Source organism: Echinops telfairi, unplaced genomic scaffold (assembly GCF_000313985.2).
Source record: "Echinops telfairi isolate 266 unplaced genomic scaffold, ASM31398v2 ScPeMD7_7412;HRSCAF=8450, whole genome shotgun sequence".
Taxonomy (NCBI): domain Eukaryota; kingdom Metazoa; phylum Chordata; class Mammalia; order Afrosoricida; family Tenrecidae; genus Echinops; species Echinops telfairi.
In genome coordinates this window covers 9,324,958-9,345,714 of record NW_022111312.1, presented here as the reverse complement: position 1 = coordinate 9,345,714, position 20,757 = coordinate 9,324,958, and the positions used below count along the sequence as shown (strand labels likewise).

General features: G+C 46.3%; 1 protein-coding gene and 1 non-coding gene across 4 annotated transcripts in view; one reads left to right on the top strand and one right to left on the bottom strand.

The window, feature by feature from the left end:
- The window catches only part of CIT (citron rho-interacting serine/threonine kinase), a 308,696-nt gene that overhangs the window by 241,477 nt on the left and 46,462 nt on the right, over positions 1-20,757 (top strand). For all 3 annotated transcript variants that reach the window (XM_045296872.1, XM_004709562.2, XM_045296871.1), the window contains exons 21-25: positions 4,489-4,605; positions 5,464-5,573; positions 6,527-6,701; positions 9,914-10,111; positions 17,516-17,569. In XM_045296872.1, the coding sequence (XP_045152807.1) occupies positions 4,489-4,605; positions 5,464-5,573; positions 6,527-6,701; positions 9,914-10,111; positions 17,516-17,569 (654 nt within the window). The remainder of the gene's footprint in view (positions 1-4,488; positions 4,606-5,463; positions 5,574-6,526; positions 6,702-9,913; positions 10,112-17,515; positions 17,570-20,757) is intronic.
- Positions 2,449-2,580, bottom strand: LOC115871963. The gene has a single exon (XR_004047581.1). It is a non-coding gene; the product is annotated as a small nucleolar RNA SNORA76 (small nucleolar RNA).

Below are 20,757 nucleotides of genomic sequence, written 5' to 3'. Positions count from 1 at the left end.
CCCCCAATAAAATGATTAAAAAATAAATAAAAATAAAGATTTACAGCCTCAGGCACCCTTGATACAGGGTCACTAATGGCAGTGAGTTTGGGTTAGTGCAAGGGAAAAAAAGTTGTACGAGCCCCCAATAAAATGATTTAAAAAGAAAAATTTCATCAAGTTTAAACTTGCTTACCTTAATTCTGTCTTTAAAACATTTTAATGACTTCACTGTCATTCAGTCCATATAATTTAGATACATCCACAGAATGACTATACTTTTTATTTTTAAGTTTCTTCCTGTGACCTTTTTTTTTTCCCTTTTGTCTGAATCAGCGGTTCTCAACCTTCCTCATGCCGCGACACTTTCATACAGTTCCTCATGTGGTGGTGACCCCCAACCATAACATTATTTTCATTGCTACTTCATCACTGTCATTTTGCTACTGTGATGAATCATCATGTAGATATCTGATAGGACGTATTTTCATTGTTACAGAATGAAACATCTGAACATCACAAAAACAATATGTAATTCTATATTGTGAAATATTTATTTCTAATGACAAATCAAGGAAATTTTGTCTTGAAGCATGGTGTAACATGGGTAACAGTCTTCACGCCGGGTACTCGTAGGTGGGTGTATCTGCATGTGGGTGGACCCGCCTGGAGACAGAGGAGCGGTGTCTCGTTCATAATACCATGGGAAATATGTGTTTTCCAATGGTCTTAGGTGGCGACCCCTGTGAAAGGGTTGTTTGACTTCCAAAAGGGTTGCAGCCCACTGGTCTTAAGTTTATTCTTGAGGACTTCATTAATGTGAACCACTAGTGACAAGCTCTTTGTTTTGCTTGTCAGAAAATATTTATTTCACTCTCATTCTTGATTAATATTTTGACTAGAGACAGGCTATCAGGCTGACAAGTCATCTTTTGTAATATTCTTTGGCAATATCATTCCATTGACTTTTGGCTTCCATCATTGCTGTTGAAACGTCTGCTGTTTGTCTAAGCATTGCATTCTTCGGAAGAAGGTGACCTTTTTCTTCACTTCCTTGGGCGTGTTTTCCTTCCTCTTTCTGCAGCTTTATGATGATGTGTCTAGATGTACATTTTCTTTTATGTATCCTACTTGATATTTGCCAGGCTTTTTGAGTAGATTGTTGTTTTTAATCCATTCTGGAAAATCATCAGTTGCTATATCACAAGTAATGTCTCTTCCTCCCCACTTTATCTTTTGAAAATTTAATTAGATATATGTTATAATACCACTAATCTCTCCTTTTGAAATATTTTCTACTCCTTTGTTTTTCTATACTATATTCTAGGTGAAATCTTTTTCTTGGCTGTTTCTAATCTACTGTTGGACCATTTCATGAGTTTTAGATGCCTGATTCAAGCTGTTGTACTTCCTTCATTCACAGATGTGTTATTTCTTTATCAAGGTACTAGGTTATTTACAGACTTTTAAAAGAAATTTCTTGTAATTGTGTTCAAATTGGTCTTTTACTTTTTGAAATACTCTTGGCCTAGTTGTTTTGCAAGCTGCATCTAATAATTCCCATGTCGCAAGTGGTTGAGTGATGGCTTTCCTGGCTCTTTTTAATGGTGCCTGGCACCTTGCAGCTGCTGTGGGTTAGAATCGACTCAGTGGCACTGAGTTGGACACCTCGTGTGTTCTGTGAGCTTTTCGTTTTCTTTGGGAAATTCTTAGTGGAAATTCCCTGAGGCCTGGGATGAAATTGGGTGCCTGCATTGCAGGAGGCCCTGGACTTTTCCCTCTTTCTGTCTTAGGATAAGGGGACCAGATTTTAACATTGGTAAAGCGGGACACCATTGAGAAAACTCATATCCTGGCAAAATAGCCACATGGCAGCCGAAAACAGTATACCCTAGCTTGTTGTGCATTCTTTCCAAAAGTCGGGGCTTTTTAACGCCGTCAGACGTGGGGAAAATTGTTAAAAATCGGGATGTCTGGTCACCTCATCTTAGGAGGTCATTGAAACTGAGGCTTGGGTTTGTTTAGTGCCACAAATGCTTCTGGTGAAAGGCAGCACTGGGCCTCTCTACCTTTTCCCCTAGCATTTGGAACCATGTTCAGCAGGAGAGCCGGCCCAGTCATCTAACCCAACATATAATCAGACATGAAAGCCAGCTTCTCAATTTCCTTTTAAATTGTATCACATTTTCATTATGCTTTTTGTCTCATTCTCATGTTCTTGAGAAATCAGACTTTGAAGGCCTTGTGATTGATGTGGTTGCTGTTCTCAAAGAGTTAGCTGTCTCTTCTTCAGGGAACCCAATTGTGTGCGTTCGTTCGCACTCAACCCCGCTGTTGTCATCCCCCAGGCCCCTTCTTTTTCTGTACCCCAGGGCTCCTTCTGGAAGTTTAGGCAAGTCATCTAAATGGGACCTTTAAGTGTTCTACTTTCAGTGTATTTACACAGTTAATTGTTATTGTTATTATTATTTTTACTGCTGTCGTGGTTGAAAGAGCTACTCACAGGTGCTTGACAGCCCCAGTTTATGCCCGAGCATTTGCTCTGGTGTGGCAGCTTAATCCCCAGTGCCACAGGCAGGCAGCAGAGTGTCTGAGGCAGCCTGCTTAGCGGGTGTCTACTTATACATTCCATCCACTTTAAATTTCATGCTTACTGGCTTCTAAACTTTCACCTTTGAAATAAACTCATTACAGAAAACTGTGAAAATGAATATGATACTTCACTGATCAGCTCGCTTAATAAATATAAATAGCCCTTTGTGAAATTAATTGAGATGGAGATGTCTACAAGTGAGATCTCTCATTTCAAATAAATCCCCCCCCCCACGTGTGTACCTTATATTCTTATTCATCGTTCCACCAGTGGATGGTATCAGGACTGAGGTGCATGCATCCTTGATAGAGTCTTGCCTCTTGTCTCCCTACGGGTATCCATCAAGGCCACAGGTGAGATTTTATTTTGAACAGTCTTTTGGACTGTACGTCATTGCTTTCACAGCTCATAAAAACAGAACTACCTGATGTGGATGTTTAGGTGGTCTCTGCTACCTCCTAGGTGGAAACAACTTGGGTTTTGTAGAACCTAGAGGATTTTAGGGAGAGTTCTCATATCTCCTGCCTGCCCTGCTGGACTCTATAAAACCATGTCTTGCTAGCTGGCTCTGCTTTGTGTTTTCCATTCCAGCCTCTGTCAGGCCGTTTTAGTAATAATTGCGATTATACCCTGGGTTCTGTCCTTTCCTGGCTCATAATTTTAGAATCACACTCCGACATCTAAGAGAGTTGCCCACGAAGCCTATGGAGCTTCTTCCCGCCTCGTGACCCTGTCCTCCACCTTTTGTTCTGCTCTACCAATTGGCGTTCTATTTTGCTCCATTGGCTGGTTCCAGTTTAAAGCCCTCTTTGAAAACAGTTCTTCCCTTTCTTCATCATGTGGACTCTCCCCTGCTGGCTGACTCTGTTTAGGGAAGAAGTCCCTGTGAACTCTGACGGCCTCTTCACAATAGACATTTGTGGGAAAAGCAGATTTCAATCCCTTCTGTGACCCCAATTCCTCTCACTTTTATTCCATCACCCAGTTAGCCTTGCCGAGGCAGTTGGTGTCATGTAGATTAGCAGAGTGAATTCTCTATGATCAGGGACGAGGCGATAGTCAAAGGCTCGGACAAGTTATGATGTGATCGCTCCTTTTCTTCTTTTTGCTTGTGGGTTTGACAAGTGGTAGGACTGTGGGGCCTCATAGAACATTATTAGATCAGGCCGGTAGACGGTGACACCATTGCTGTTCTATTTACTTTCCCCTCTTGGGAGCAGTAGGTGCTTACAGTGGTGTTCTCAGCACTAAGAACACATGTTTCCTCTTCCCCCGGGAAAGGCTCCTCTTTCCCGATGACTTTTCTCTCCCAGCTGGACCAGAGGAAAGAAGCTTTTCTTTCTCTTTCTCTCTTTTGGTGCTGTCTTTTCTATCGGTTGGCTGCCACCTTCTCCATCATCAGACAAAATCCTCCGGCCACGGTGGTTTTGGAGCACTGCCCTGGGTGACACAGACCTCCCTGGACTTCTTCTTTCTCTCCCTCTGCACACAGCCCAAGGTGGTCTGGAATTAATTTTGTCCAAACCAGAGCAAGGAATGCTCTGAGACATTCTGGTACATTGTCTAATTAAAGGATGTCCCCAGGTTATAGCTGCAGCTAGAAGAACTTTATTCCCTAGATCTTTAGGGGAGATTCCTCACCACCACCGCCCGCCTCCGCTCTGGAGCCAATTCCCATGTTGAATATGCTTCATCTTTTATTTAAGCCACTGGTTTTGAAGTAAATTCGTAATAAAATCTGCCATTTGATGGTCATCTTTGGCTTCGGAGCATCATCCTGAAGGATAAACCGAGGCCTTTCCCCGGAGTTAGGAGGCCTTGGCCCCGTTACCTCCAGGGCCCTTCCCAAGTGCCCCGTCCAGTCTCGCTTGCTCAGCTCTCCTCTCGGGACACCGCCTCTCTGTTTGTCTCCATAGGTGTTGGACGGCCAGATCAAGAAAGACCTGGCCGATAGGGAGAGCCTGGAGAATCTGATGCAGAGGCACGAGGAGGAAGCCCACGAGAAAGGCAAGATTCTCAGTGACCAGAAGGCGGTAGGTACAAGGAACCTCTAGGTCGGCTTTCTAAAGGGGGCTTTTGAAACACAGAGAAGATGCCATGTTTTCTAGTGCATTCTGCCTGTCTAATCCTGTAGAGTTATTTGGTGAATACCAGGAAGCTCTCTCAGTAACTGCTTGCTGTCGAAAAGCAGCGGGTGGCGGCTGCTCATCCCTCATGCTCTTGTCAGGAACTCATGCCCGTTGGCCAACAGCTAGATTGTTGTCCTCCAAAATTGCTCCCTCTGGCAAAGGGCCCAGTGGCCGTTGCTGTCTCGTTTGTTTTCTTTCTTTCCTTTTTCTTTGTGTTTCTCCTCTGTAAACCTTGTGGCCTGTGGTTTCAGAAACTGGCTGCATCCCCGAGCCCACCCAGACTTTCCCCACCAGCATCCCTAAAGGAAGGTCTTGGGAAGTTATAGTTTAACCAGCGTCCCACCTGGGTTCTTATGATGCATGAAATCGTGGGGACACTTTGATGTAGAGAATCTAGGACAGTCGTGGCTGGGTGAGAAGGAATAACTCAGGAAATGACAACCCTGAGTGCTGATAAAATACCAGCTTGCAGATTGCCTGTTAGTGGCTCAGGTCACACGCACTTGACTTGGGGACTTAACTGAGACCCGACTCGATTCTTCCGCCTATTTGTAATGGAGGCCACTTAGCTAGTGCAGGCTTGCTTAGTCTTGGTCTGAAGAAACAACCGCGTGCCATCAGTGTACGCAGTGACGCCTGGGACCCTCGTGGTGAGGCTGATGCACAGGTGGCCTGCTCTTCAGACAAGGCTTTTATCCCTGCTCCCCTTACTTCTCGTCCGGTATAACTGTGTAGGAGGCTTAAAGGAACCCTGTGTTTCAGATGATCAATGCTATGGATTCCAAGATCAGATCCCTGGAACAGAGGATTGTGGAATTGTCCGAAGCTAATAAGCTGGCAGCAAATAGCAGTCTTTTTACTCAGAGGAACATGTAAGTCTTCAAATTCTCACGTCAGCCCCCCACCCCACCCCTCACTGCCGGATGGAGTGGGGGCAGAATTTAATGACTTCTGATGCTCGGCCCACCCCACAGTTCCTTCCGGAACCTGGGCCTCTTAAGTGGTCTCACTCTACTGAGTCCTCTCTTTTGAGTGGGGTTTTCGTAAGTGCCTCAAATTAGCATCAGATTATGGAGTGTTTTGGTCTCTCTAATGAGGCTATTTGTAGTTTGTTTTTGGAATGCTTCCGGCCTTGTTCCTCAGATTTGCCTCCCATAATTAGTCAGAGGTGAACTTGTGTGGGTCCAATTGGGCCATCCATCTCGTGGTTGTTAGGTTAAGCCCTGGGGAGGTAGTTTGAGGCTCTGCAAGGACTGTCAGATCGTGCCTCCTTCCAGGAATACTTCCATCTTCATCTTTTCCCCCACAGAACTTCCATCTCCTGAGGTCCCTTTTTTCACAGGTATTCCAGAACATTCCCACCCCAATTTAAATCAGATTGGCAGGCTGGGTTGGTTGTTGGTTTTTGGGGTGGTGGTGGTGTTTTTGGTTTTTGAATCATTCTGAGCAGTCTGATGGAGAGCTGAGGGAGCTGTTTTTGCAGAACTAGAAAAGTAGCCTTCTTTCTCTTCACTGCTCCTTCCTTCAGTCTCAGCTCAGGGCTGGGTCTCCTCTCTAAAGATAAATGGCTACCAAAGGAGTGAAACATTAGGATCCGTCAGAACCCCCGCCCCATGCTGGGTTAGCCTCCCAGGTGAGGGACTTGGAGTGGCCTCCAGGTTCCCGGTGCGAGCTGGCATCATTTGCTGAAGCCAGACCAGTTTGCTGGAACAGCTTGGTCCTGTACATCAGGGCACATGTCTCTGTTTCTGGCTGCCTTCCAAGGAGACATGCTCCCTCCACAGAGACTGTGTTTCTGTTTGGACCCTCCCACACCCCCAACCAGGAAGGCTCAGGAAGAGATGATTTCAGAGCTCAGGCAGCAGAAGTTTTACCTGGAGACACAGGCCGGGAAGTTGGAGGCCCAGAACCGGAAGCTAGAGGAGCAGCTGGAGAAAATCAGCCACCAGGATCACAGCGACAAGAACCGGCTGCTGGAGCTGGAGACAAGGCTGAGGGAGGTAAGCGGGGAGGGGTGGTCTCTGCAGAGATGTGCTGGGGCTTCGGGGGTCTAATCCAGCATGGTGTCGGGCATCAATGATTAGACCTTGCTGCTAGATGACCATACGGGTTGAGATTAGAACTACCTAATGACTTACTTCATGCCCCGACTTCCCTATATGTAAAGTGGTGACAATCATGTATGGTCTCCTGTGGGGATTCTATCGATGTCGGTGCATCTGTTAAATGGGAACAGCAGCTCCCCTGTCATTGGGAGTCACATGACCTAGTCAGTACAGACAGCACTAGCACCCAGTGCTGGGTACTGGCCAGGCTCAGAGACAATGGGGTAGGTCTCGCAGTGACAGTGGAAGGTTGAGAGGAAACCAAATTGGAGGTTTGACTGACCCTCAGAGAAGGTGGGCCTCTTACTAGATCTCAGGAACCTGGGCTGGAGCAGTCGGGATTTGGGGAGGAGACATGCTGTGAGTGATTAAAGCCATTGACTACCATTCACTCAGCTTATTCAGCATGTCTGTAGGAAACACAGGCTGGGGCCAGTGAGCAGCTGGGTTTACAGTGGTGGGTAAGACAGACCCGGCCCTGACCTTGGGGGCTTCCGAGCTTGGTGCAGAGTGAATGGTGGCACCTGCAGAAACAGGAACAGAGTTCAGGAGAGTGGCAATGGCTGGAGTGGAGGTCAAGCAGAGAGTGAGTGTCAGGTAAAGCAGGTGCTCACGTAGCTGTGATGGAAATCTTAAAAGAAAAGGCGGTCAAGCAGATGTGGTCTGAGGACTAAACCCTGGGTAGGGCTCATGTCCAGAGCATCTCAGTGTGCCCCGGAGCATTACAATGAAGCCTAGTTCTCCAATGGACAGAGAAAAGATGTTAGCCTGTGTTTAGTTCTAGGCAGCACTGGGCTGCCTGAGCCTCACCCTGGGCTTTCAGGGGTGGGATGAGCAAGCGGGGATTTGCATTTGTCACCAGCTTCCCAGGTGATTCTAAATCGCCAAAGACTTGAGGGAGAGCTGTGGTTCTGAGTTGTCTGAAAGCCTTGATGGCTGTTGAATGCCCAGACTGCGTGCACTTTGACCATGAGGGAAAAGGAGTGAGGATGGAAATAGAAACAACTGAGATTTGGGTTGGTTTTTTTGTTTTTGTTTTTTGTCCCCAGTGCATGAACCTTGTTTACAAGTGGCCAGCCGTTTACAACGCTGCAGGTAGAGCTCGTTGCTCTTTTCTTGAGTCAGTAGGGCTCTTCCAGCCATGTGCAGTGGGAGACTGTCAGATCGCCTCTTATCCCTGGAGTTCTGGGGCTCATGTGGACTCTCACAGTGCTGTCCATCTCCCCCACCCCCTGCCTCAGCCCAGCCTGCTGCTGAGGCTGGGGCCAGAGGTGGTGCCCCGGGGAGTGAGCCACCTTGATGGGCCCTGGGCTTTCTGTTTGTGCAGGGTGACTGCTGCTTTCGCGAAGAGTACGGGGTTGTGCATGTGCAGGACTCCTGGGTTCTCCAGAGTCCCCACCACCATTGAGTCCATTCTGACTCCGAGCAACTCTCTCGGACAGTGTCCGAGGCTGCAGATCTTTGTGGGAGCAATCAGCCTCACCTGTCGCAGAGGAGCTGGTGGGTTTGAACTTCCAGCTTCACTGTTAGCAACCTAGTGCATAACCCACTCTACCAGAGTCCTGTCTTGCTGTGATGACTGGCATTATTAATAAGCCAGCAAGGCCTTGTGTTGAAACGGAAGCACTCCAGCCAGACATCCTGGTTTGAAATGCAATCCTTAGATACATGATATTTACTCAGTTCCTTAATCTCCCATCACCACAGTTGGGGTGGGAATAGCAGTAACTAGCTTACTGGGTTGTTGTGAAGTTGGAATGATTAATCCAGTACCTGTGTGTGATAAGTGCGTGTGTTACTAGTTGTCGTCCTCATCTTCTTCACTGAAGGGAGACCAGAACCGACCACAGTTGGCTACCACTGCCTTGTTAAGGGGACCCAGATTAGATCACTATCCCAGACCTGTGTCTGGAGCTCCTGACCCATTGTCCCAGTAGATCTTAGTCTTGGATATCTGCCATGCATTTCAAGCTCAATGGAATTTCTCACCTTTCTCCCGAAACTGACTCTTCCTCTCCAGTTCCCATAATTGCTAATGGTCTGGCCATTTGTCTAATTCATGTACCCCCAAATCCAGAAGTCTCCCCACTCCCTTTTCTTCCCTGACTCACCTTGCTGATTCAACTGAACCATCTTGGTTGTCCAGACTAATTCTTTTGCAAACTGTCCTTCTCTTGAGCCCAGTGGTGTTTGGCACATGAATGCCACTATCCATGTTTCTAGGGAGCTTTCTCTGACCCTCTGAAGCAGAATTGAATGTCTCCTTTGATCCTTACAACCTGCCCTGCTCATCTTCTCACCTTATTCCCTCTTGGCAGGTCCTGGTAGACAGTGAGGATCCACAGACAATTAACATTCCTTACTTGTGTGGCATCCCCTGTACCCACCATAGTTTCTGGTCCCTAAGGTGACCTGGCCAGTATTTCATAAGATCATTAAATGGACATGCTATGGTCTTCCTTACCTTAGTACAGTAGTTCTTAACCTGTGGGTCACACAACCTCTTTGGGGGTAGAATGACCCTTTCACAGGGGACGCCCAATTCATAACAGTTGGAAAATTACAGTTATGAAGTAGCAATGAAAATAATTTTATGGTTGGGCGGGGTCACCACAACATGAATGTATTAAAGGGTCACGGCATGTGGAAAGTTGAGAACCACTGCCTTAGTACCTTTAAACCTCTTCTCCTGTCTGGAATTTCCATTATGTTCTTCTTGGCTGCTTTGTTCCTATAAATACTTCAACACACAGATCCAGAATTCCTTCCTCTGCCTCTCCACTCCATGACATCCCTACATGTTCTGACCATTGCACTTGACCAAGGTATGTGGGAATAGTTGCCTTTCCTCTTTCTCTCCCCAGCTCGTAGAGACCGTCTTTCATCTCTGCATTCCTTTTACGCACGTACGTTGCCAGTCTGGGCTGGCTTATCCATACAGCCTATTACATGCTCCCCCTCCCGTGGATTTTTGAGACTCTTCCCCCCTCGTTGGGTGCTGAGAATTTGATTTCCAGACCAAGTTCAAGATGCAGCTGGGTTGCTGCAGTCCTGGTGTTGGCCTCCCCTGCATTGAAATCACCCGGACTTCTGTCTCTCTCTCTCAGGTCAGTCTGGAGCACGAGGAGCAGAAGCTGGAGCTCAAGCGCCAGCTCACAGAGCTGCAACTCTCCCTTCAAGAGCGCGAGTCCCAGCTCACGGCCCTCCAGGCTGCCCGGGCGGCCCTGGAGAGTCAGCTCCGCCAAGCCAAGACGGAGCTGGAGGAAACGACAGCAGAAGCAGAAGAGGAGATCCAGGCACTCACGGTAGGTCTGGGGAGCAGAGCCTTCAGGTTGCTGGTGGCCTCAGCCAAGCTGAGTGCAGCCCGTGGTTACTTACCCACACATAGTCAGTGCAAGCAGGGAAGAAAATCCTCAGAGATGTTCAGCTGGTGAAAAATGGGCTCCCATAAGCTTCTCCTTCCCGGGAACTAGTAGACTGGATCAGCTGTAATATTCGAGGTGGCGTGACTATCCTGGAAACGGCCTCCTTGATCTGTGTACCTCCTCTCTTTTTAAAATAATTGACACTATATTTTCAATTTCCGCATCAGTGAAAGTTTGTCAGAGTCTTGGACTTCAGTTTTCAGAAATTATTTTTTAAGAAAGAGAATCTTAGTAGTCTCTTAGTCTTCCTGCCACATTCTGTTTTCCTGTGGGGGTGGGGCTAACCTCCATCATATCACTTTCTTTTAAAGCAGTAGCTTCTGCTTCGCTTCATGTTTATGCATCTGGTGTCATCTGAGTAGCAACTCTCTCTCTAAACCGAGATCCTTTCATTGGAAGAGCCCTGGCTCTCATGCTCCGTCTGAGAGATTAGCATACTTCGCTGGAGGTGTGTCTCTAGGAGGGTTTCCCTGGATTTAGCCCTGACTCCCTTCCGGAGCTCCAAAAATGTGACCCTGTTTAGCCAATTTCCCAGAGTTGCCTAACAAAGTCACAAGAGCCCTATATATAAAATGCCAACGTACCAGCTCAGCGTGGGAACAGCAGTATCACGTGGGCTGAGTGCTGTGGGTGGCCCCTGTCCCCTCGGGGACGCCCTCTGAGAAATCCAGATCTCAGTTGGAAGGTTGGATGGTGATCCTGGATGCTGAGCACAGAGGGCTGAACGAGTTTTAATGGCAGTGCCGCCCAAGTGCGTACATTACGACCATTGTCGTATGTGCTGTACCTGCCAAGTGGGTGGCACACACCTGTCTGCTGGTCAGGGTACCCTCTCCTGTGGGCAGGGCATAATGTAGCTGATTGGGCTCGTTGCTTTATAAATATGGGCCCTGAATAGGTACCTGATTCACTCTGATTCAGCTTGGATGTCGTCCCCATCTTCAAAGTGGGCATCTGTCAACATCTCCAAAACATCTTAGAGTGACGTCACTTCTAGAGATGGCTGGACACATAGATTATTTATCAAACCTAGCTTCACTCTTAGAAGTCATCTCCTGCTATCGAGCTCTTGGGCCCACTCTCTGATCTACAGTGGGAGTGTGATCTGAGAGAGCGAGGCTGATAGTGTGGCTAGTCAGCAACATCGTGGGCCCCCGTGTCTTTGGGGGTACAGAGTAGCTCGTACGTAGGCAGGGTGCGTGTACATCCTGGATTTTTCCAGCACTGCATCCAATTTCAGATATTGATTGAGTGTTAATGCTGTGCTAATGATTAAATGATGCCACCACGTGACCTCAATATTTGGTCTGGGGGGAAACATAGTCACCCCATCTCCTTATTTATACTCTGTGTTGCTTCAAGATGAATTGAAAGCCATTTGGAAGGATACAAACAGTCTGGCAGGATGAAGCAAGCAAGAAAAGGCAAAGAAGATAGAGCTAGAAAGGTGGTAGATGGGGGAGAGGTGGGGGAGCCAAGAATGAGCTGACTATCTAATAGGGCATGCTTGCTGGGGTTGGGTGGGTGGGGAAGGAGGCAGAGAGATAGCTGTTCTTAGCTTCTAACGGGAGACAACTAAATTTCCATGAATATTATGTTTAATGCACGGTATATTAATATTTTCCCAAAGCTCTGAAAGGGGTGGAGACGTCAGTCATTTAATCCATATTTAATGAGCCCGCAAGACGTGCCTAGTGCTGTGTCCTCAGCCCTTCCTCCCGTTGAGATTGTCCTGTAATTCCCCAAATCGGGGTACCTTGGAGCCACAAAGGAGGACACATTTATATCACACTCCTATTAGAATCTGGAGGGACCTCGGTGGCTTGGTGTCTTACCCTGCCCTGTTTGGAAGGAGGCGGGTATAAAATAGAGCCTGTGTCACTGCTGTTTATCTGTGCAGAAATTAGCCCTTTAAATCCTTCCGTGCTGTGGTAGGAATGTGCTGTGTCTAATGGCTGCTGGAAGCCTCTCGAAACAGGGAGTCACGACTTAATTTAGTCAGATGAGATCACTGCCTCCAAGCATCTTCTTACAAAATAAAATAAAATGAGAGACAAGCCTCTTCGGGCCTGGAAAACTAGGCCCCTTTCTCTCTTGCAGGTTATGGCGCAGGGAAAGCAGGTCGTGCTCGCACTGACAGTGGGGAAGCCAGCACCTTCAGGCCAGCAGCTGTTTGGAAGCTGGTCTCTTGGGACTCCAGAGCCCTGATCAGTTGGTTTCCTTTCTGTTGTGAGGCTGTGGGTCTCCCTCCCCCGTCTTGATTATGTCTCAGAAGCCTGGTTGCCGACAGCATGTGGTGGTGGCCGGATTGAGTCTGCTGAATTTGTTCAAAAGAGTACCTTTTCCAAGAAAAAACAAAAATGCTCACAGATGCAGTGTGCTGTCATTGTTTGAGGCCCGAGCTCAGACCCAGCATGTGCACCCATTCCATTAACTCGGCTGGATCTCAAGCGGTCTCCTAGGAGGTCTGGGAGCCTTTCAGCTGGCCTTTTCTTCCATAAAGATGGACTATTAGTACTCAGTTCTGCAGCAACCAGTGCCTAGCCCTGGAAGGCCGCACTTCCCCTGTTTGCCCTCCACCGGAGTTTGCTCGGTTAGACGGAAGCTCTGCCTGGAAGAGACTTGGCAGGGAGGGCCGGGAAGCCGTCCTAGGCCTTCCTGGTACTTTCCTTTTGCTCCTCACGCCCTCTACCCATTTTGTCATTTGTGTTTGCATTGAAACTCACTGGCCCTTAAAAGCCGAGATTGAATCGAAGTAGAAGGGAAGCCAATTTTAACAGGAAAGGCACACTGGAGTAAAAAGCTAGGCTTTTAAGATACGTAAGTACTTATTGATGGGCAATTTTCAGCATGGACTTGATGCTTAAGACTCCCTACGATGTCTTCATCCAAGAAAGAGGCCCTGGATCAGCCTCCTTCATAGGATAGAGATGTGCAGTGTCCCGTATGCGTTCTTTCCTGGTGGAGGCATGGCATGTACTCTCTGTCCCTGGGTAAGCGTGTGCGCGCGCGCGCGCGCGCACACACACACACACACACACACATTTTATGACCCCGTCCTTTCACTGAGTAAATCCAGGGACTAATGTACACTAGTCAAGAGCCTAAAATGAAGGGCACAATGGTGGGAGCTCTTGTAGCAGCGCTTGATTATGGGATCCCAAAGTCATCCTCGTTTGACTGGCTGCCATCAATATTCAATGCACACACTCATGTTTTTACATGAACAGCAAGCCCTGAGTTTAATTAGGGAGCCTTTGGCGTGATCACCAAGCTGTGGAACCGGAGCATGGAAAGTAGCCCTTTTGCCTTCGCGTGGAATGGAGGGATCTTCCTTCAGGGCGCCCAGAAGGCGGCCTGGCTGCTCAGCACTGGTTTCCGCTCCCCAAGGTGCCATTGCAATACTCCCTTCCTTCTTCCTCCTGATGCTTTCTTTAAAAGGAATGAAGATAGCAGCAGCCCCCAAGAGCGTCTTCCCCTAGTTTCCACAAAGCTGCTTCACCCTGCCCGTTCCACCTTGCTACCCCCTAGCCACTAAGCTGATGGACCCCACAGACCACGAAAATCAAGTGTTATTGCTGTTTTCCACTGTAGCCACGTTTTCTCGGATGGTACAATAGCAGTATTAGCTTAAAAGAAATGAAAAAAACAAAACAAAACTTGCATTTTCACTTCCCAATAGGGATAAAACAGTCCGCATAAACAAGTGTTTTAGGGTTCTCGATGCTTTTTTAAGAAGGTACATGTTTTCCTTCTAGTACCAACTACTTCAATTTCTCATTAGAATCCAAAGCATATCTTCTACCTTGTACTATCCAGGCATACTATGGAGGAGCCCTGGTGACACAGTGGTTAAAGCGCTCAGAGGTCAACCAAGAGACCGATGGTCTGAATCCACCCACCAGCGGCTCCCTGGGAGACCGATGCAGCAGTCCATGCCTGCGAATAGTTCAGCCTTGGAGACATTCTGGGGGTGATTCTCCTCTGTCCTGTAGGGTTACTGGGATTCAGGATCAACTTGGCAACAGCAGCTTTGCTTCTTTGGGAGTGGGGTGGGGTGGGGGTTGGCATTGATATACTATGGTGGAACTTTTCTCTTTTTTGTATATTCTACAATTCAAAGAAACATAATTCTGTAATTGTTAAATGCTTAGAGTAACCTTAGTAGCCACGACAGAATCAATTTCATATGTTTATACTTCACAATCAATAATAAATCTAAAACCATAATGACTATAGCTCATTACATTATATATTTTAAGAAATTGCCACTGATATGGTGCAGTGATCCAGACTACGTACTGATCGATTTCAATGGCAATAATTGCTGATGGAAATGTCTGGTTCCAACGGGACAGGGAAATGTGTTCGAGGGAATGATGTTAATAGGAAACTTTGCTGAAAGTGGAGCAAGGTGTCTTTCCCTGGCCCTGACCAGTAGACCTTATGACCTCACAGTGTCAGCTTCCTATTTCTATCTTTCAGAGATTTCAAACCAAATAGCCATCTAGAGCCAAGCTGACCAAACTAGGTCTACTTACTCTTTTTGTAAATAAAGTCTGAGGGAGCACAGACATTCGTGGATTACTTACACGTACCTGTGGCTGCTTTGGGCTGTAAAGGCAGAGTAGAATCGTGACAAGAGAGCAATGGCCCCCAAAGCCAACAGGGTTTACTGTCTGGGTCTTTAAAAGAGTTTGCTGACCCTTGAGCTAGCATTGATTAACACAAAGGCTTTATTTTTCTTCTAGGGAGAATCCTTACCCTTTGCCCTTGGTGATCATGGAATGCACTTGAGAGGAGGGGGTGCCAGGCCACACAGGAGGGGATGCGGCTTGGTCAGAGATGAGACTCCAGCAGCAGTGCAGATAGCCCCGCCCCCCATCAAACCAACACATCTCGTTTATTCTTGCTGGGCAAAAGACAAATTTATTTATTTACTTTTTCAAGGGGGTGGGGAATGTGGTTTTTATAAGTGAGTCCACAAAAAACCAGCAAGTTATTTGGGAATTTAATTCGACATGAAGAGTTTGATTTTTTATGAGTTTTTTTATTGATGACTGTTCATGAATCTGTCTGTGCAGCTATCCACTTTGGTTTGACTTTGCACTTTTTCCGGTTCTCTTCATTCCTTTGCGCAGATCTGGAGTTTTGGTTATCACCCTGCCTTCTGTGCAGAGGAATTTAACAAACCTTTCTTAGGGTCATGTTATCTGGTGACACATTCCTTCACCCTGTGTGCGCGATAATGTCTATTTCACCTTCAGGTTTTGAAAGACATTTTTGCTGGATATCTAATTTTAGGTGGTTTTTCTTTCCCCCACCAATCTCAGTGTTTTAAAGATGGTACTCCCCATCTGTGTTATAGCTTGATTTTTTTTTTTTCTTAATAGGGGAAATCCATAGTTTTTTCTTTTGTTTCTCTGTATATAATTTATCTTTTTTTCTGAATGGCTTTAAAGATGTTCTCTTTTCTTTGATTCTGATATGGTTTGATTTAATTTCTTTATGTTTCTTGTGCTTGCTCTTAAAACAGAAATCAGACTGTGTTACTCCCCTTTAAAATCTTCAGTTGACTTCCAATTAATTGCATTTTTAATGGAACCCGAACTCTTAACTGGACATAGAGGATCCTTGGGCCACTTCTCTTTATCTCTTGTTTTTCCCCCAGAAACTGTTGAACCCCAATTTCACAAAGGAGTAGTACCTTTTTACCTTGCAGGTTCATAGAGGAGAGCAGTTATACTGTCGTGTCATTGACCTAAAATCAGGGTGCATCTTATATCAATGATATGTCCTAGTCTTATGGAGAGCACTTTTTCTTCCTCAGTGGTCCATCAAATACTGATGGACCCCATGACAGAAAGCAGTGAAACTTTGATGAATCATGGTATTGGTAACAAGAGTGGCCTACCACAGAACGTACCTTTCTTAACCATGGTGTGTTCTTATGTTTTCGATTTGTGCTTGTTCTGTTGGTTAAAACCAGCAAAACTCATTCGTTATGGCTTACTCTTAGGACCAGCGTGAGGTTTGGAAAAACTAGTGTGGCCACGCTGACTTTTTTGGTTGTTTTTCTTCAAATGCACCAAAGTCTGCGCTACCTCAAGGTTTTGCAAAATGCTGCTCCTACTACCTTTCATTGCTCTCTGCATGGCCACTTCTCATCACTGCAGGCTTGAGAGAGGTCTTCTTTGTCCACATCATGTACATCATTTCCTGCTGACTGCCTGGATTGTTTTCCTTGGGGCCTGTTTCCTCTGTAGCATTTCTGAGTTTTTAGTCATGAGCTTGTTTATTTCCTGTCTTCTCTGATCAGAATGGAGGCGGAGGCCACTCTTTTCTCCCAGCGCAGCAGCATCTGGCATATAGTATGTGTGTGTGTACACACACACACACACACACACACACACACTCAAACCATACTTATCTGCTAAATGCATGCTGCTGTTTTGTAGGGCAGCTCCGCCTCAGAGAAAGCCCATGCATATGCTTCAAGGTCATGGTTGGATTTTTCTGCACTTCCACAGCTGCTGATGAAAAAAAAAACCAAAAAACAAATCAGCCCCCACTTTGTCCTGCCCGTTGCCTTCACTTGTGTGTCGGTGGTGTATGCGTGTTTCTGTGGATCTATCTGTCTCTGGGAGGGGGTTGGGGAAGGAAGGCGTCAATTGGAGGCAGGAGGCAGAGTTTCTCCCTTTCCCAGAGAGGGGGATAAATAAGATCAATGATGCAGCATAAACACTTCATCCTTCATTGCTGTCTTTTTAAAGTTTCTCCTATTCATTCCTGGTTGTTGTTGTTGTTGTTGTTGAGTGCCATTGAGTCAGTTCCAACTCATCAGTGCCCACTGCAGCAGAAGAGAACTGCCCCATGGGGTTGCCTAGGCTGTAATCTTTGCAGGACCAGGCTGCCAAAGGTTTTCTCCCATAGGGCCACTTTATAGGTTTGAACCACCGACCTTTTGGTTAGCAATTGAGTACAGAACTCCTTCGTTAGTTCCTAGATGTTATTTATATATATGTTAAATATATCTGTGCAAGGTATGTATATGTGGTCTAAACAGTTAACTGTTGTTAGCACAGCGCCACCATGTGTTCGGTAGCTTTATTTCTGACATTGGGGCTGGCTTGATGAATTAGCTCTTTGGAAACCAGGTGCTGAGGCTGCTGCAAAAGTGTTCTCTGCTTTCTAGGCAAAGTGCTAGTCTCTGTATGTGATCCATAGTATGTACGATTGTCTCCTACCCTATGGAAAATTCGTAACCAGCTTCTTACCTTTTAGGCTCACCGAGATGAAATCCAGCGCAAATTCGACGCTCTCCGTGACAGCTGTACTGTGAGTATTCACCCAAGAGGGCGAGCATTCTACGTACGGGCCTGCAACCAAGAAGGAAAGGGGGGCATGTCTTTGTAATAGCAGCATTTGGCCGGAATACAGATTTTTCAGCCTGAAGTAGTTAAAGTGGCCAAACTGATTTGGACCATGCAAGCCCCCAACAAAACTTCATTTTCTCGGGTGGCTGCCAATTCTTAAAAAAATTAAAAACCATTCTTCATGTTTGGGGAAAGAGGACAGTTGGAATGGGCAAAATAATTTGCTCTGCACTTCATGTTTGGGGAAAGAGGACAGTTGGAATGGGCAAAATAATTTGCTCTGCAGAAGCAAACCATTCGTAGGGTAGGTTTCAGCCACTGCAACAGAAGACCCATGGCAGCTCCCTGCTCCTGCACCTGAGATGGTCCTGGTGCCCAGAGTACCAGCCTCTCTGAGGCTGCACTGCCCACACCTCTGCAGAGAGGAAATCACAGCCAGCTCTTCCTACAAGTACAGAGTCCTCAGCTTGTAACGTGCACAATTCAAATTCAGTGACTCTTTGTCTTAATTACTTATATTGAGTAAAGTTTATTCTATGAGCATCATTATGGGTTATATAATAGGACGCAGTCCTTGGAAACTCCATCTATTTTCATCTTGCCAAAGAGTGAAAGTTTGAAATAGTCCTCTATTCAAGAAGATGAGGCTATTTTCCTTGGTGGTTCCAACTCTTTTTTCCCCCCCCAGGTCTTTTTGTCTCTGTTACTACCTTCTTAGTTCCTGTGGTCTTGTCCCTGCCTGTGCTGTTAGCATCTGTGGGTTTTGAGTTACTGTACATGGGACATTAAGTCTTGGCAGTATAAGTATGTTTTGATTCCTCTCTGGGGTAGATATAATTTATACGAAGAAGTTTCAACAATGTGTGGGAAAATGAAATGAAAAGATAATTGCAATTTACCGTGAACTTTTTGAAGCCCCCTCGTAGACAGTGAAGTAAGTGCAGAAAGTGCTTTAACCCAAAGTGTATAGCTTGATGGGTATTTTATCTGGATCAGGATACAGAATGTTTGCATCCTCCAGAAGGCTCCCTCCTGCCCTTTTGTCATCAGCATACCTTAAAGGGTAACCGCTCTTCTGATCTTTATCACCGTGATTCGTTTTTGTTTTTTTTCCGTGTTCTTGATCTGCATACAAATGCCATCTGAGAGCATATCTTCTTCTAGGTTTCCTTTTTTACCCCTCACATATTATCTCTGGGGTTTATACATGTTGTCTCTCAGTAATTTGTTCTTCTTCATTGCTGTGCAATATTCCAGAGACTGAATGGACTGACATTTGTTTATTCATTCTCCTGGAGATGAACTTTTGTACAGTTTCCTTGTGGGGCTTTTTTGGTTAGAGGTGTCAGGAAGTATCTGTACCCGTCTTTTGGGGTCCACGAGCACCTCTGTCAGATGGGCATGCGCCCAAGATGGGAACTACAGGTCATGAGTTGTGCTTATGTTGGGCTGTAGTAGGCATCTGGCTGACTGTTCCCGAGTCTGCGGTTCCTGATGCCAGTGGCTGAACTGAGGAGCCCTGGTGGCTTAGTGGGTCATGCATGGGCTGCTAACCGCAAGGGCAGCAGTTTGAACGCGACCAGCTGCGCAGGAGGGGGCGGGGGAGGGGGAGGGCGGGGATGAGGCTGTCCACTCATCTAATGATTTACAGCCTTGGAAACAGTTAGGAAGCAGTTCTACCCTTTCCTATAGATTCCCTGTAAGTTGGAACTCACTCTATGCCATGGGTTTGGCGTGGTTTCATGACTGAATCCTGGAAGGATTAGAAAAGGCTGGCAGTCACCTCTTGTGACTTTGGGAGTTGGCGGGTTCTGGTCCTGGACTCTTCCGTCCTAGGTTTTTATTTCTTATTGCCTTAGTTTCTAATTTTAAAAGCAAACCTTTAGCCTTTGCTACATACATACTCATAAATGACACCTGAATCAAATGATAGATGACTTTATGTCTGATGATTTACATTTTTCCCTGAAATAAATCTGGATGTGTTTTAAATGTGTACATCGGGGATCCTATTCAATTTCTTTCTTCCTTTTTAACCTTCTGACATAAAAACTATACATTTTACTTTATGGCTCTTTGAGGTATAACTGAGGTGCAATAGGATGATGAATTCTGACACACTTGTAGGGAGAACGATGAGACTGGTCTGCATCTGTAAAGACTTACAGCGTGGAAACCCTATGGAGGGTCGCAGTGAGTTGGAATTGACCCAATGGCAGTGTGCTAGGTTGGGGTATACACATGTGGTACCAATAGAACAGTCAGAATAATGAACCTGTTCATCACACCAGAAGTGTCCTTGTGTGTCTCTGTCATCCTACTCACCCACCTCCATTTTTTAAAGTGGAAGTTTAGTTTTGTTGGTATTGTTTTAAAAAAATCATTTTATGGGGAGCTCTTATCTCCATCCATCCATCCATCCATCCATCCATCCATCCATCCATCCATCCATGTGTCAAGCACATTTGTACATATGGAGGCTTAGTTTTAATGGACAACACCACTGTGGAGCCTCTGGGTAGTGCAGCTGGGTAAGTACCTTCATACTGGCTGAAAGGTTGGCAGTTCAAGCCCACCTGCAGGTGCCTTAGAAGATCCCTCCAAGGCCTGATATTCTTCTTCCAAAAGCTCTCAGCCTTAAGTACCTTACAAAGTCCAGTTTACTCTGCACTCATGGGGTCACCAGGGGTCGGACTCAACTAGAGAGCACCCCACTGTCGTATAAAACACAATGAACTTTTATACTCTCCTCATCCCTCCAAGTTTCATTTTCTGGGACCATTGGCTTTTAACCCTTGCTTTACTTAGTGCAGCCATTTTGTGGAGAAGCTTCCGGGGCTCTCCCCACCCGCATCCTGGCATGAGAGGCTGTGTGGGTTAGTGGTTCCCACCGTGGCCTTAGGGTCTGGCAGATTGGGTTCAGGTCCCAAATTGGCCTCCTAGTAAGCTGTGTGACGTTACCTTCCCAAGCCTCTTGTTTCTTTCTAAAATGACGTTGTGTATCCTCAAGTACAATACCCACTGAATATGAGAGGCGCCATGGCTTTGCTCGTGGGTGAGGGAGGAAGACCCGTAGCTCAGAGATACCTTCATGTTGGAGGAGCCGTATCTCCCGATTTGACCATGAGCCCTGACCATGAACAGTATCTC